At 38.5% G+C, this 14,161-nt stretch overlaps 1 protein-coding gene across 3 annotated transcripts in view; it reads left to right on the forward strand.

Moving 5' to 3' along the window:
• The window catches only part of LOC127425993 (MLX-interacting protein-like), a 53,060-nt gene that overhangs the window by 9,054 nt on the left and 29,845 nt on the right, over positions 1–14,161 (forward strand). For 2 of the 3 annotated variants that reach the window (XM_051672406.1, XM_051672411.1), the window contains exons 2-8: positions 3,106–3,212; positions 3,300–3,385; positions 3,472–3,561; positions 3,697–3,738; positions 5,037–5,271; positions 5,352–5,441; positions 12,749–12,843. In XM_051672406.1, coding sequence (XP_051528366.1) covers positions 3,106–3,212; positions 3,300–3,385; positions 3,472–3,561; positions 3,697–3,738; positions 5,037–5,271; positions 5,352–5,441; positions 12,749–12,843 — 745 coding nt within the window. Of the gene's footprint in view, positions 1–3,105; positions 3,213–3,299; positions 3,386–3,471; positions 3,562–3,696; positions 3,739–5,036; positions 5,272–5,351; positions 5,442–12,748; positions 12,844–14,161 lie in introns of those variants that run through there. The other variant, XM_051672420.1, reaches the window with a different exon arrangement.

Here is a 14,161-nt window from a genome sequence, read left to right on the forward strand (position 1 = left end):
CATAATGGCAAAAGAAGCAGCAGATGTTTGATTCTTCCATATATAGCCTCTCCATGATTTGAAATGAAGCGCAATAATGGTCATGTAACTAATGCTTTTTTATGGGTAAAAAAAAAGAGACTGTTCATCAACATGCACACGCCAAGGCCAGTTATGTTCTTAAGCCGGTGTATACATGTATGATGGACGAAGTTGAGCTACAATCACACTGCACAGTCGTACTGGGAATATTACCGCTGTCTTTTATATCAGTCTCTGTGTTGTTAACCTGTCACGTTAATTTGGAGCGTGCCACACACGTGCAGCTGATCAGATCGGGAGCGGCATTAAAACAAGCGCTATGATTTTTTTTTTCTCTTCTTTATTCAGCCTTTGATGGATTTAAAACGTATCTAACTATATAGCGTTTGCAATATTTTTTGCAAAATCTCTTTCTCGATTTAATTGTTTTTTTTTTTTTTAAATAGTGTCAAAGCGCAAATTCGGAATTCGGAAAAACCGCCCAGCCCTAGTTGCAGTAAAGAGAATTTATCTGGATATGCTCCACAAAATGTCTTCAAAATGTGAAAAAATAGTAAATTATGTCTTGATTTTACAGTTTAGATTTGTTTTAGATTTCCCTTTTCATGTTCCAAAAGAAAAGAAACAAAATCTTGTGTGCCCTCAATGAAATCAGTTATTTGTGAAATTACCCTTACATGACTAGTCAGTTAACTGAGACCTCCTCACTTTTGACATGATTAGTGATATTCTGCTTTTTCAGAATCGTCAATTTCATATTTACAAGTGATATTAGTGTGTTACTCAGGTGTCATAGTAAATTAATCATCAGAATGTAAGTCGACAGTAATACAAGTGCCTATGTATTATCTGCTTTTTCTTAGTTTTTCAGATAACACAAACGTATTAACCGTTAGTAGGGCATCTCTGCTTTTGTACCGCATTCCTGGTTAATGCATATTTGCACAGTAAATGTCTCATTGCAGTCTTGTAATGTTTTATGACACATTCTACAGGAGGTGTCTAAAATGGTGTTCTTTGCAACATGCTTCATGCTTAGGTGTATAGATTATAAATGCTGAAAATGATGTAGTCTTATATGGCATTATGATGCGTGTATAGCATCAATTTTGAATATACACGGATCAGCCACAACATTAAAACCACCTGCCTAATATTGTGTAGGTCCCCCTTGTGCCGCAAAAACAGTGCCAACCCGCATCTCAGAATAGTATTCTTAGATGCTATTTATCTCACCACAATTGTACAGAGCGGTTATCTGAGTTACCATAGACTTTGTCCGTTTGAACCAGTTTGGCCATTCTCTGTTGACCTCTCTCATCAACAAGGCATTTCCGTCCACAGAACTGCTGCTCACTGGATGTTTTTTGTTTTTGGCACCATTCTGAGTAAACTAGACACTGTTGTGTGTGAAAATCCCAGGAGATCAGCAGTTGCAGAAATACTCAAACCAGCCCATCTGGCACCAACAACCATACCACGGTCGAAATCACTGAGGTCAAATTTGTTCCCCATTCTGATGGTTGTGAACATTAACTGAAGCTCCTGACCTGTATCTGCATGATTTTATGCACTGCACTGCTGCCACACGACTGGCTGATTAGATAATCGCATAGATGATTGTTGGTACCAGAGGAGCTGGTTTGAGTATTTCTGTAACTGCTGGTATAAAATATTATATAACATATAATAATAACTGTGCTATTGTCATTTGAAAGGCTATACATTGTTTTCTCTTTGCTTTTGGTGTAGTTTTTTGATGTTTTGGGGTCATTGCATTGGCAGTATCTTACCTTGTGCAGTTTAATGTATGTTTGCAAAGCATAATAATTTGCTTTGAATTTTAAAAATACATTTGAAGAAGTTCAGGAACGGGTTTGTCCTAAATGCATGCTTTTTTTATTTCGTTTTTTTTTTTTGCCTGTTCATCTTCATCCAACAACAAACTCTGTTTTTCATACAACTCACATGATATACAAGTCATGAAATATCACATACAATTTACTGACTAAAATGCCTTAAATTTTGCGGTCATCTGATCCCCCACCCCCAAGAATTTGTTTTTACAGAATTTTGCAACTCTGTGTGTGTTCTGCATCATGGAAATCACACAAATATACTATATTAGCAAGATCTTGCTTTTGTTGTTTTGGAACCTGACTCAAGTTGCACAGCTTGTTGCATGTGCTACCATGTGCCTTGTTTGGTTGGATAGCAACATAGTAGTAATCCCTTGGCAGCCTTGTCATTCCTGATCCAAGAATAGCCGATGTTTGCATACCCATGAAATGGCCTTCATTTTATTATAAATCTATTATCATTACAGCTTACAGACTAGGAACTAAAACGGCAGCGTTTATTTTTTTTTTTTGTCTTTGTGATGCAATTGTTATTACATTTTAAGGCCTTAAGTGCAGAGATAGAAGCGGGTTGCGGTCAATGAAATCAGATGTGGAGGTTATTTATAATTTGTAATTGTGGGGTGAAGAGATATATGGGTAATGAACAGAGGAATAGGGGCATATAACATCGTTATATATTTGAGTAGTAAAACTCTCCAAATGACTTCTGTACTTCCTGTTGGTGCACTGATTTGCATTATCAAGGAGTGACCCCATAGATTATTTCAAATAATTTGTTTTAATCATTTTTAGAGAAAAACATTATACATGGACCTTAATTATAAAAATTTAGATAATGATACATTATGTAATATAATAATGCCAATATATTTAAATTGTATTTCTATCCACATTTGTTTTATATTAACTTCTAAATTGCAAATATAGTTAAGGCAAAAGGGCCCAATGCACTTTTTTTATGCCCAACGCACTGCAGAGCCTTATTTGTGTGATTTGTAAGGGCCTATTCAACCCAGGTCTGAAATTTTGCCACAAATATTTGTTATACAGTCTGCTTTTAACTATGACTATTGTGCCCATGAGCGATTCTGTAGTCTGAGTACTTTTATGCATTTGACAAGCAAGTGTCTTCTAAATGATAACAACAACATATCTCAGACTCATAAACATTTGTCATCATGTAATTCAGATATTCATTTGTTTTGTGTTCCCTGTCTTTAAGTGGGAGGTTGGTGTCACCAAAATGGAAAAACTTCAAAGGTCTCAAGCTGCTGTGGAGGGACAAGATTCGCCTCAACAATGCTATTTGGAGAGCCTGGTATATGCAATGTAAGACCAATAATGAGAGATACATATTGCTCTGAAATGTTTAAATAGCTTGTTGATTTATGTCTGCAACTCCTCTCATTCCGGAAGATGTAGAGAAGAGACAGAATCCTGTTTGCCATTTTGTCACACCTTTGGATGGCAATATGGACTCAGGAGTACATCGACCAACAGAGGTGAGTCTCTGTAGTGTCACTTAACAATCCAAATAGTTTATAAATGTGTATCACTTTCTCATGGTAGCATCTATTCTGTTATTTAGGCAATAGCGACAGAAGGGAAGTACTGGAAAAGGAGAATTGAAATCGTCATCAGAGAGTATCATAAGTGGAGAACATACTTCAAGAAAAGGGTAAGTATTAAGACATAACCAAGATATTATTTATTGTTGTCACATTCTCTACATTACTGGTCCCCATGTTTCCAAAATTTGCAACATTAATAAATTTGATTTTATAAAAAGCACTTACAAGTTTTACATTTTTAGTTACAGAAGCACAAGGATGAAGACCTTTCCAGCCTTCTCAAGGTGAGTGTAAACTTATTGTAAATCTTAAGAGGAGGCGCAGTAAGAAACTAGTTTCATGTACATTTATGCATTTATGCAAAGCGAATTAAAGTGCATTCAAGATGTAAATTTTATCAGTTTGTGTGATCCCCTGGGAATCAAACCCATGTTCTTGGCATTGCTAGCCCCATGCTCTACCAGTTGATCTACAGGAACCCAATAGTATAAATAGTTGCATTGAAAAATCCTCTCACTATAATAGATTAAGCTTTATATTAAGTCATTTTGTTTCTCCAAGACCATAAACACTTTATTTGTTTGTGCATGCTCTTACAGCAAGATTTTTCTTTTGTTGGTTACACTAACTTTGCTGTTTATTTGTAATTAACTTGTTATCCTATAAATAACTCAGAACTGCCTAGATTGAATTTGATTCAACATTCAACAAGGCTTGGAGAATAGTTTTTTTCAGTAGCTTCCAATGTATAGGTATGAACTTCACACTTATAAAACACACACGGCAATTTCCATTTATTTATTTAGCAGCCATATTTACCTTTAGTGACTTATAAATGAGAAATGCTACAAACACAAGTGAATCATCCTAAAGCCTAAGTAAATGCTAGCTTACTCATACAGGTAGAGTGCTGTAAAATGTCATCATTCTAAACACCTGAAGAGAAATATTCCAGTATTGCATAGCAGTCGTAGTGCACTGTGTATGTGCACACAGTCAAATGGAGTATATTTTAATAGACAGTTTGTCTGTATGCATACTCTAGCCTATGCATAAAAACCAAAGTATACTTTGGGCTTGAGGAGACTAGCTTTAGGGGTGCTGCAATAAAAATACATGCTAGCACAGAGATTTAGTTATGTCAAAGCAGCATTTCAACAGTTGAGATTTTTTTTTTTTTTAAGAGTGTTAGTACAGTTAAAGTGCATTGTACTAAATTAGTGCGTTAATGGTTGTGGAAGAGTTTCTTGAAAGTTTTGGGGGACTCGGCTGCACAGATGTTTGGGAGATTATTCCACCTTTGAGGGACGTTTAGGGCCAAATTCACAAAACAGTGGAACAGTAAAATTAGGCATTCACCAGCCAGTGTGGCTGGAGAGCAAAAAAGTACCCTGTCCATAATCCTTTAGATAAAAGTTTTTTAAGATCATGAGAAACAAATTCAGTCAATTGTCAAAACTTTTGCCTGGAACTGTATATGCTAATATACAGTACATCATGCTTGATGCCTGCATTTTTTTCTGCATGAACCTTGAGTGTGTCTGTTGACTTGGCCTGCTTGTTCCATTTTGACCTCCCAAAGGGGGCAGAGGAACAGTTTTCACTCTTTGGGGAAGTGTGTCCAGACACCTGCCGTGTCCCCTTCTGCCAGGATGAGGATTTCATTGGGGGAGGTCGTCACAGTCGCGATTCCCCTGTTCCAATGGAGATGGACTCCCTCTTTGACATGGATGTGCTCATGTCTGAGTTCTCAGACACACTCTTCTCGACATTGGCCTCTCATCAACCCGTTCCCTGGCCCAATCCCAGGGAGATTGGTGAGAAATCACAGTCACCCTTGTTTACAGGTTTATTCTTGAGTTATATTAACTGATTCCAAGCCTGGCTGTCGCCTTAGCCCACGCAGGGAATGCAGATATGATCCAGCCTGGCCTCATCCCTCTGCAGCCCAATCTGGACTTCATGGACACCTTTGAGCCTCTACAAGGTAAGAGCACAATTTGTCTTGTTCAGTGGCTAAATAACTGGGAGGGTAATGATGGACTTTTAATGACAAGTTTTTCATGAACATTTTATGTGCAGTAGAAGCCTGCACCTTTTATTTTAGGTGTCTTTAACTGCTATGTACTTACATTAAAATACATACAATACAATGTATTTATTGTGGAACTACATGTTGTTCTGCAAAATTCTAACAAGATTCACATCTACTACTACTGAGGTTGATGTACAGGTAGGTTTAGGGATAGGGTTAGAGTTAGGGTTTAGAGCAGGGCTCTTCAAGTACTTTTCTTGCGTGGGCCGGATTATCCAGATGAAAACTTGCCGGGGGCCAATTATTTTTTTTTTCCATATTCATCTTAGCTAGCACTTTCATCGCAAGTAACATGTTACTTAAACACCCTTAATACTGTGCATTTATTTATATTAAAATAGTTACAGGGTATACTGTATTGATTTGTTTAATGTCTGTCCATAAATTCCTTCATAAGAACTGGCTCTTAACTAACAAATTATTTTTGATCAACTTTACTTTGAACAAGCAAGCAAAACATAATAATCATTTTAACATTTTAGGGCTATTTGTTTTGTATTACAAATTATGAAAACTGAGGAGGAACATTTAGATCTGCTGAAGCCCTCTCAAATGTACCCAAATGTAATTTTCTGTTTAGAAAAAAAAGAATGAAAAGCTAAATTGTTCTTCCTTTTTTTTTTTTTTTTTTTCAATAAAGTATCATCCTATTCAGTGAGGGGAAGATATTTCCTGCAGATACAGTGCATCTGGAAAGTATTCACAGCACTTTTTCCACATTTTGTTATGTTGCAGCCTTATTCCAAAATGGATTAAATTCATTATTTTCCTCAAAATTCTACAAAAAATACCCCATAATGACAACGTGAAAGAAGTTTGTTTGAAATCTTTGCAAATTTATTAAAAATAAAAAACGAATAAAATCACATGTACATAAGTATTCACAGCCTTTGCCATGACACTCAAAATTGAGCTCAGGTGCATCCTGTTTCCACTGATCATCCTTGAGATGTTTCTACAACTTGATTGGAGCCCACCTGTGGTAAATGATTTGTAAAGGCACACACCTGTCTATATAAGGTCCCACAGTTAACAGTGCATGTCAGAGCACAAACCAAGCCATGAAGTCCAAGGAATTGTCTGTAGACCTCCGAGACAGGATTGTATCGAGGCACAGATCTGGGGAAGGGTACAGAAAAATTTCTGCAGCATTGAAGGTCCCAATGAGCACAGTGGCCTCCATCATCTGTAAATGGAAGAAGTTTGGAACCACCAGGACTCTTCCTAGAGCTGGCCGCCTGGCCAAACTGAGCGACCGGGGGAGAAGGGCCTTAGTCAGGGAGGTGACCAAGAACCCGATGGTCACTCTGACAGAGCTCCAGCATTTCTCTGTGGAGAGAGGAGAAACTTCCAGAAGAACAACCATCTCTGCAGCACTCCACCAATCAGGCCTGAATGGTAGAGTGGCCAGACGGAAGCCACTCCTCAGTAAAAGGCACATGACAGCCCGCCTGGAGTTTGCCAAAAGGCACCTGAAAGACTCTCAGACCATGAGAAACAAAGATTGAACTCTTTGGCCTGAATGGCAAGCGTTATGTCTGGAGGAAACCAGGCACCGGTCATCACCTGGCCAGTACCATCCCTACAGTGAGGCATGGTGGTGGCAGCATCATGCTGTGGGGATGTTTTTCAGCGGCAGGAACTGGGAGACTAGTCAGGATCGAGGGAAAGATGAATGTAGCAATGTACAGAGACATCCTTGATGAAAACCTGCTCCAGAGCGCTCTGGACCTCAGACTGGGGCGAAGGTTCATCTTCCAACCGGACAACGACGCTAAGCACACAGCCAAGATAACAAAGGAGTGGCTCCGGGACAACTCTGTGAATGTCCTTGAGTGGCCCAGCCAGAGCCCTGACTTGAACCCGATTGAACATCTCTGGAGAGATCTGAAAATGGCTGTGCACCGACGCTCCCCATCCAACCTGATGGAGCTTGAGAGGTCCTGCAAAGAAGAATGGGAGAAACTGCCCAAAAATACTCAAAGACTTGAGGCTGTAATTGGTGTCAAAGGTGCTTCAACAAAGTATTGAGCAAAGGCTGTGAATACTTATGTGATTTTTTTTTTTTTTTTTTCATTTTTTATTTTGAATAAATTTGCAAAGATTTCAAACAAACTACTTTCACTTTGTCATTATGGGGTATTGTTTGTAGAATTTTGAGGAAAATAATGAATTTAATCCATTTTGGAATAAGGCTGTAACATAACAAAATGTGGAAAAAGTGAAACGCTGTGAATACTTTCCGGATGCACTGTATGTCATGTCTTTATTATATATTTAAATAACATCTCTCCATTACATCAAAGCAGCTCATGATATTTCTCGACTCTCATCTCTAAACGGCACTGCTACTTCCAATGGGTCTGCTGTTCTCATGAAATACAATATCAGGTGTCATTACTCCACTAAACATGCAAATCAGTCCGCTAGGTAGCTGTGAGGGAGAGAAGAATTACTCAGTTTCGAAAACCTCTGTCCACCATGCATCAATAACTGTTGTCTATAACTGCGGCAATAATTAAAACTATTAACTGAGCGCTATTCACTGGCGCTCGCCGCCTCTGCGTCAATTCACAGTGCCACAGCAAAATAATTAATATTTCATTGTGAAATTTAGGGTGACCAAACGTCCACTTTTTCACAGATGTGTCCTCTTTTTCGAACCCGAAAAAAGCATCCGGCTGTGATTTCAAAACTGGCTAGAAATGTGTAGGATTTTTCATATCGATGTGCTTTAGTTAGGACTATTATATATTGTGTGCACATCAGTTTTCACGTGTTTGTGTCCTTATGTGATTATTCTCTTACTCACTCGCTCTCCGCGCACTGAACGAAAAGAACACCTGCTTCATCAGACTCTTACTGTATTATTTTTAACTGAAAATGTATCAAGTATACTGCATATCAGGGAAATATGAGGGGAGAAACGAGCCCTGCATCTCTCTTCACATACTATCCAAACTAAATATGATCTGACAAGCACAAAACTGTTATATATATTTACTCTGTGTGTGTGTGTGTGTGTGTGTGTGTGTGTGTGTGTGTGTGTGTGTGTGTGTGTGTGTGTGTGTGTGTGTGTGTGTATGTGTGTATATAAAATATAGAGAGAGAGTTAAAGTCAGAAGTTTACATACACTTATGCCTCCTACACACTACATGACTTTCAAAGACGTCGGATTGTGGTACCGTTCATATTACACAACTGTCTGTCTTGTCATGGAAGTCGTAGGGTTTTCAAATTACATGAGGAATCGCGACGGGTGAACACATTACAAAACATTTCACTATTGACGAATTCGCGAAGACTCTGCCTGGACTCCAAATTACGTTTCACAACAGAGTACATGCAAGAAGTAATACGAGATACGAAAACAAATGCATGATCATATGATGTGTATGTTTTTAATCGCCTTTATATAATGTGTAAAGGCATCATATATTTTATTGGTTACAATATGAAGAAGTACTCCTACTGAAAAATCTACCTATTTGCTTACCTGACTGTCCAAGAGAATTGGCAATTTCTCTCCAACTCTTCTCTTACTCCATCCTGTTGTGGTACAGTTCAGAGGAAACATCAAATAGGCACTGGTGCTCCTGCCTATGTTCCACTAATTTTTCCTCCATTTCTTGGGTCCAAAGAGACTTTCTTGATACCGCAGCCATGCTAGTTGATCTTCTGTTGCAGATACATCAGGACTCCTCCCACTGAAACTTCCCGTGCCCCGTTTCTTTCTCTCTCATTGGCTGTAGGTCAACGCTGCAGTTGTATTCAGTTAAAACACATTTCACATTGCATGATTTGGAATTGCAGACAGATTCAGAAATTTAACATGCTAGATATCTCGCTGACATCGGTGATGCGTTGGCGCTTCTCTCAGATCGCGTCTTTGATAATTCATACATTGCGTTCGTCTCTGATTTGCCTATGATTTCGTGCTTTTGACGGCAGTCTCCACAAATCTGTCGGTGAGTGAAAATTGGGCCTAAAATCATGTAGTGTAAACTCTGCATTAGGTTGAAGTCATTAAAACTTATTTTTTTTTACCACTCCACAGATTTCATATTAGCAAACAATAGTTTTTGCAAGTCGTTTAGGACATCTACTTTGTGCATGGCACAAGTAATTTTTCCAACAATTGTTTACAGACAGACCGTTTCACTTTTAATTGACTATATCACAATTCCAGTGGGTCAGAAGTTTGCATACACTAAGTTAAGTGTGCCTTTAAGCAGCTTGGAAAATTCCAGACAATTATGTCAAGCCATTAGACAATTAGCTTCTGATAGGAGGTGTGCTGAATTGGAGGTGTACCTGTGGATGTATTTTAAGGCCTACCTTCAAACTCTGTGCCTCCTTTGCTTGACATCATGGGAAAAGCAAAGAAATCAGCCAAGACCTCAGAAAATAAATTGTGGACCTCTGGTTCATCCTTGTGATCAATTTCCAAAAGCCTGAAGGTACCACGTTCATCTGTACAAACAATAGTATGCAAGAATAAACACCATGGGACCACGCAGCCATCATACCGCTCAGGAAGGAGATTCTGTCTCCTAGAGATGAACATAGTTTGGTGCAGAAAGTGCAAATCAATCCCAGAACAACAGCAAAGGACCTTGTGAAGATGCTGGAGGAAACAGGTAGACGGGTATCTATATCCACATTAAAATCAGTCCTATATCGAAATAATCTGAGAGGCTACTCGGCAAGGAAGAAGTCACTGCTCCAAAACCACCATAAAAAGCCAGACTACAGTTTGCAATTGCACATGGGGACAAAGATCTTACTTTTTGGAGAAATGTCCTCTGGTCTGATGAAACAAAAATGGAACTTGGCCATAATGACCATCATTATGTTTGGAGGAAAAAGGGTGAAGCAGCATCATGTTGTGGGGTGCTTTGCTGCAGGAGGGACTGGTGCACTTCACAAAATAGATGGCATCATGAGGAAGAAAAATTATGTGTATATATTAAAGCAAGACATCAGCCATGAAGTTAAAGCTTGGACGCAAATGGGTCTTCCAAATGGACAGTGACCTCAAGCATAACTCCAAAATTGTGGCAAAATGGCTTAAGGACAACAAAGTTAAGGTATTAAAGTGGCCATCACAAAACCCTGACCTCAGTCCAGTAGAAAATTTGTGGGCAGAACTGAAAAAACATGTGCGAGCAAGGAGGCATACAAACTTGACTCAGTTACACCAGTGTCTTGCACTCGGTTACATTCCTCATTTCAGCAACTTATTGTGAGAAGCTTGTGAAAGGCTACCAAAATGTTTGACCCAAGTTAAACAATTTAAAGGCAATGCTACCAAATACTAACAAAGTGTATGTAAACTTCTGACCCACTGGGAATGTGATGAAAGCAATGAAAACTGAAATAAATAATTCTCTCTACTATTATTCTGACATTTCACATTCTTATAATAAAGTAGTGATCCTAAATGACCTAAGACAGGGAATGTTTTCTATGATTAAATGTCAGGAATTGTGAAAAACTGAGTTTAAATGTATTTGGCTAAGGTGTATGTAAACTTCTGACTTCAACTGTATATGTATGTGTGATATATATATATATATATAAAAAAACTTTTCAACTGGCCCTCGATCAAGAACACCACCTGGCTAGTGGCCCCTGGGTAATTTGAGTTTGAGACCCCTGTCCTACAGTCTCCCACAGTCCCTATCCGCCCCTAAAGTATCTACTCCAGAGTAGGCAAAAATCCCCTGAAAACGGTCCCGAGGAACTATAGTTCCTTAAAAAACATGTGCAAGCAAGGAGGCCTACAAACTTAACTCAGTTACACCAGTGTCTTACACTCAGTTGCATTCCTCATTTCAGGCGACGAAAAGTACTAGTCCCAGGTAAAAGTACCTAAAACGGGTTTAAGTACCTGCAGTGGGAAAGGGCCTATACTGCAAAAGCTACTAAGAATGCTACTAAGGTTAGGGACAGCACACGCATTGAATCGGTCAGAGTAGTTCTTGAGTTGACTTCTCACTCACTGACTTTTGATAATGTCCAAATGAGCTGAGAGTTGGTGGGCTAACTAATTTCAAGAAATTCACTACTAATAGTATGCCAAGAGGAGCAAATGTTACCCAAATTGTATTTTATTAAAGAAATATTACAAGTAGGGGGGCCTGGGTAGCTCAGTGCTAAAAGACGCTGGCCACCACCCCTGGAGTTCGATAGTTTGAATCCCAGGGTGTGCTGAGTGACTCCAGCCAGGTCTCCTAAGCAACCAAATTGGCCCGGTTGCTAGGGAGGGTAGAGTCACATGGGGTAACCTCCTCGTGGTCGCTATAATGTGGTTTGTTCTCGGTGGGGCGCGTGGTGAGTTGAGCGTGGATGCCGTGGTGGATGGCATGAAGCCTCCACACACGCTATGTCTCCGTGGCAACGCGCTCAACAAGCCACGTAATAAGATCCGTGGGTTAATGGTCTCGGACGCGGAGGCAGCTGGGATTCATCCTCCAGCACCCGGATTGAGGCGAATCACTACGCGACCACGAGGACGTAAAAGCGCATTGGGAATTGGGCATTACAAATTGGGTGAAATAAGACAAAAATAATAATAATAATAATATTAAAAGTAAAACCTTTTTTAGTAAAAACAGTTTTTGTTAGTGCAAATTATAATTGGGTTGTAAATGTCTTGCTATATGTTGTTAATGAGCTGAAGTTTGGCTACTGTAAGTAAAAATCTTTGGTCCTTGGGGGGAAAAAAAAAAAAAAAAAAAAAGGTCCTTGCAGCAAAATAATTGTTTCTACTTGCCTGGGCAAATCATTGGAGCTTACTGTGATTTATTTTACAAAATACATTTACATGTTTTATCTCTCCATTAATTACAATAAATTGATGTAAACGGCAATGTTTATATCCATGTATATTTTTTTTTAAGCGTATAAACATGCTATGTGGGGATTTCAGAGAAGACTTTTGAGAGATGACGTACAAACAGTTGGTACATTACATAAACAGTTTTGCATTAACTTTTTGTCGTAACTTACAACCCACCTCTTTGTTACTTTTTTATTCATGCAAGCAATTTTTTTAATGATTTATTAGAGACTTTTTAGTTTCATATGACTGTGAATGCAAGTGGACAAGCCAAATAAATGTTTGTGAACATAGAATCACAAGGGGCCACCTGAAACCCACACTGAGTTGTTCTCAATCTTTTTTCTTAACCAGATTTGTTTCACACCCTGCGTCAACCAGTTTTCCCCTCCACCTCCCCCAATGCCCCACCAGTCACTCCCTTAACCAGCAGCAGCTCCCAAACACAGGTAAAACACAAATTTTTAGGGCTTGTATGTTCTTCCTGTTTCTGATGCACTTCCTATCTTCTTTGCATTTCCTGTCCTCCACCACAACTGCACAGTCATTGCCTAATAATCACAAAATTCTACACAGTGTCACACTATCCCTTTGATCACTGTTTTGATATGAATTGAGTAACTGAGTTACAGTATAATCATAAAACTGTATATACTGTATAAACAATGTAATCAGACACAAGGGGCTCTAAACAGTTCTCAAATTAGCACAGTTGTCAATCAAGAGAAACAAAGGTTTGAAGGATGGACAATTCTGTATGCTTGCTAGAGAAACTTAGTAGGGGCAGAAAAAATTTAATCTCTACATTTTTCAGCCTTTTGAAGATATTTAGTATGCATCTCAATATTTGCAATTATTTTGAAATGGCTGGAAAAGTCATGAAAATTAATAAAGTGGAGAAATTTTGTATAGATAATATGATGAACATAACTGTGGGTAATCGAACTACAGAGATTTAAATGGTATTGAATACTAGGGCTGGGTGTTGATACAGATTTCCCGATTCGATTCCAGTTCACAAGCTTTTGATTCAGTATAGATTCATATGGGTTTATTTCAGTTATATCATGTTATATCATGCCCCTTTTGCTTTCATTTATGGAAAATAAAACATATTTAAAAAAAAAAAAAATATATATATATATATATATATATATATATATATATATACCTTCAAAAAATAACAAGAATGCATATACACATCTAAACTACAAATCCCTCTCTACTGGCCCCCCCCCTCTGAGAACCCTCCAAAAAAGCCAAATATCCACCCCACTTCCTGTCAAGCAAATCCCATTTTCCCAGCCTTCTATAAATCACCTCCTCGAATGCCACCGTTTATTTCTAAAATCTTAAAGAGATAATCCCATTCTACTATATCAAACGCCTTTTCGGCATCAAGTGAGATGGCAGCGACTGGAGTCTCATCATTCGCCACTGACCACATGATATTGATGAAACACCTAATTTTATCAGAAGAGCAGCAGCCCTGAATAAACCCTACCTGATCTGTATGTATGAGAGATGTCATAACTTAATCGGTTAGCCAAAACTTTTGAAGTAGATGAAGACGTGGAACTATAGCGATCAAGATAGAATTCTTTAAAAGCATTATTAATATTTATGGCCAAGGTAAATATTTCACCACCAGCAGATTTCACTGAGGGAATGGTAGAAAAAGACACTCTCTGCTTTATATATCTAGTCAAAAGCTTTGTCCCCTGACTCAAAGTATGACTGTCTTGCCCTGAATAGCCAAAACTCCAC

This window comes from Myxocyprinus asiaticus, chromosome 3 (assembly GCF_019703515.2).
Source record: "Myxocyprinus asiaticus isolate MX2 ecotype Aquarium Trade chromosome 3, UBuf_Myxa_2, whole genome shotgun sequence".
NCBI classification, from domain to species: domain Eukaryota; kingdom Metazoa; phylum Chordata; class Actinopteri; order Cypriniformes; family Catostomidae; genus Myxocyprinus; species Myxocyprinus asiaticus.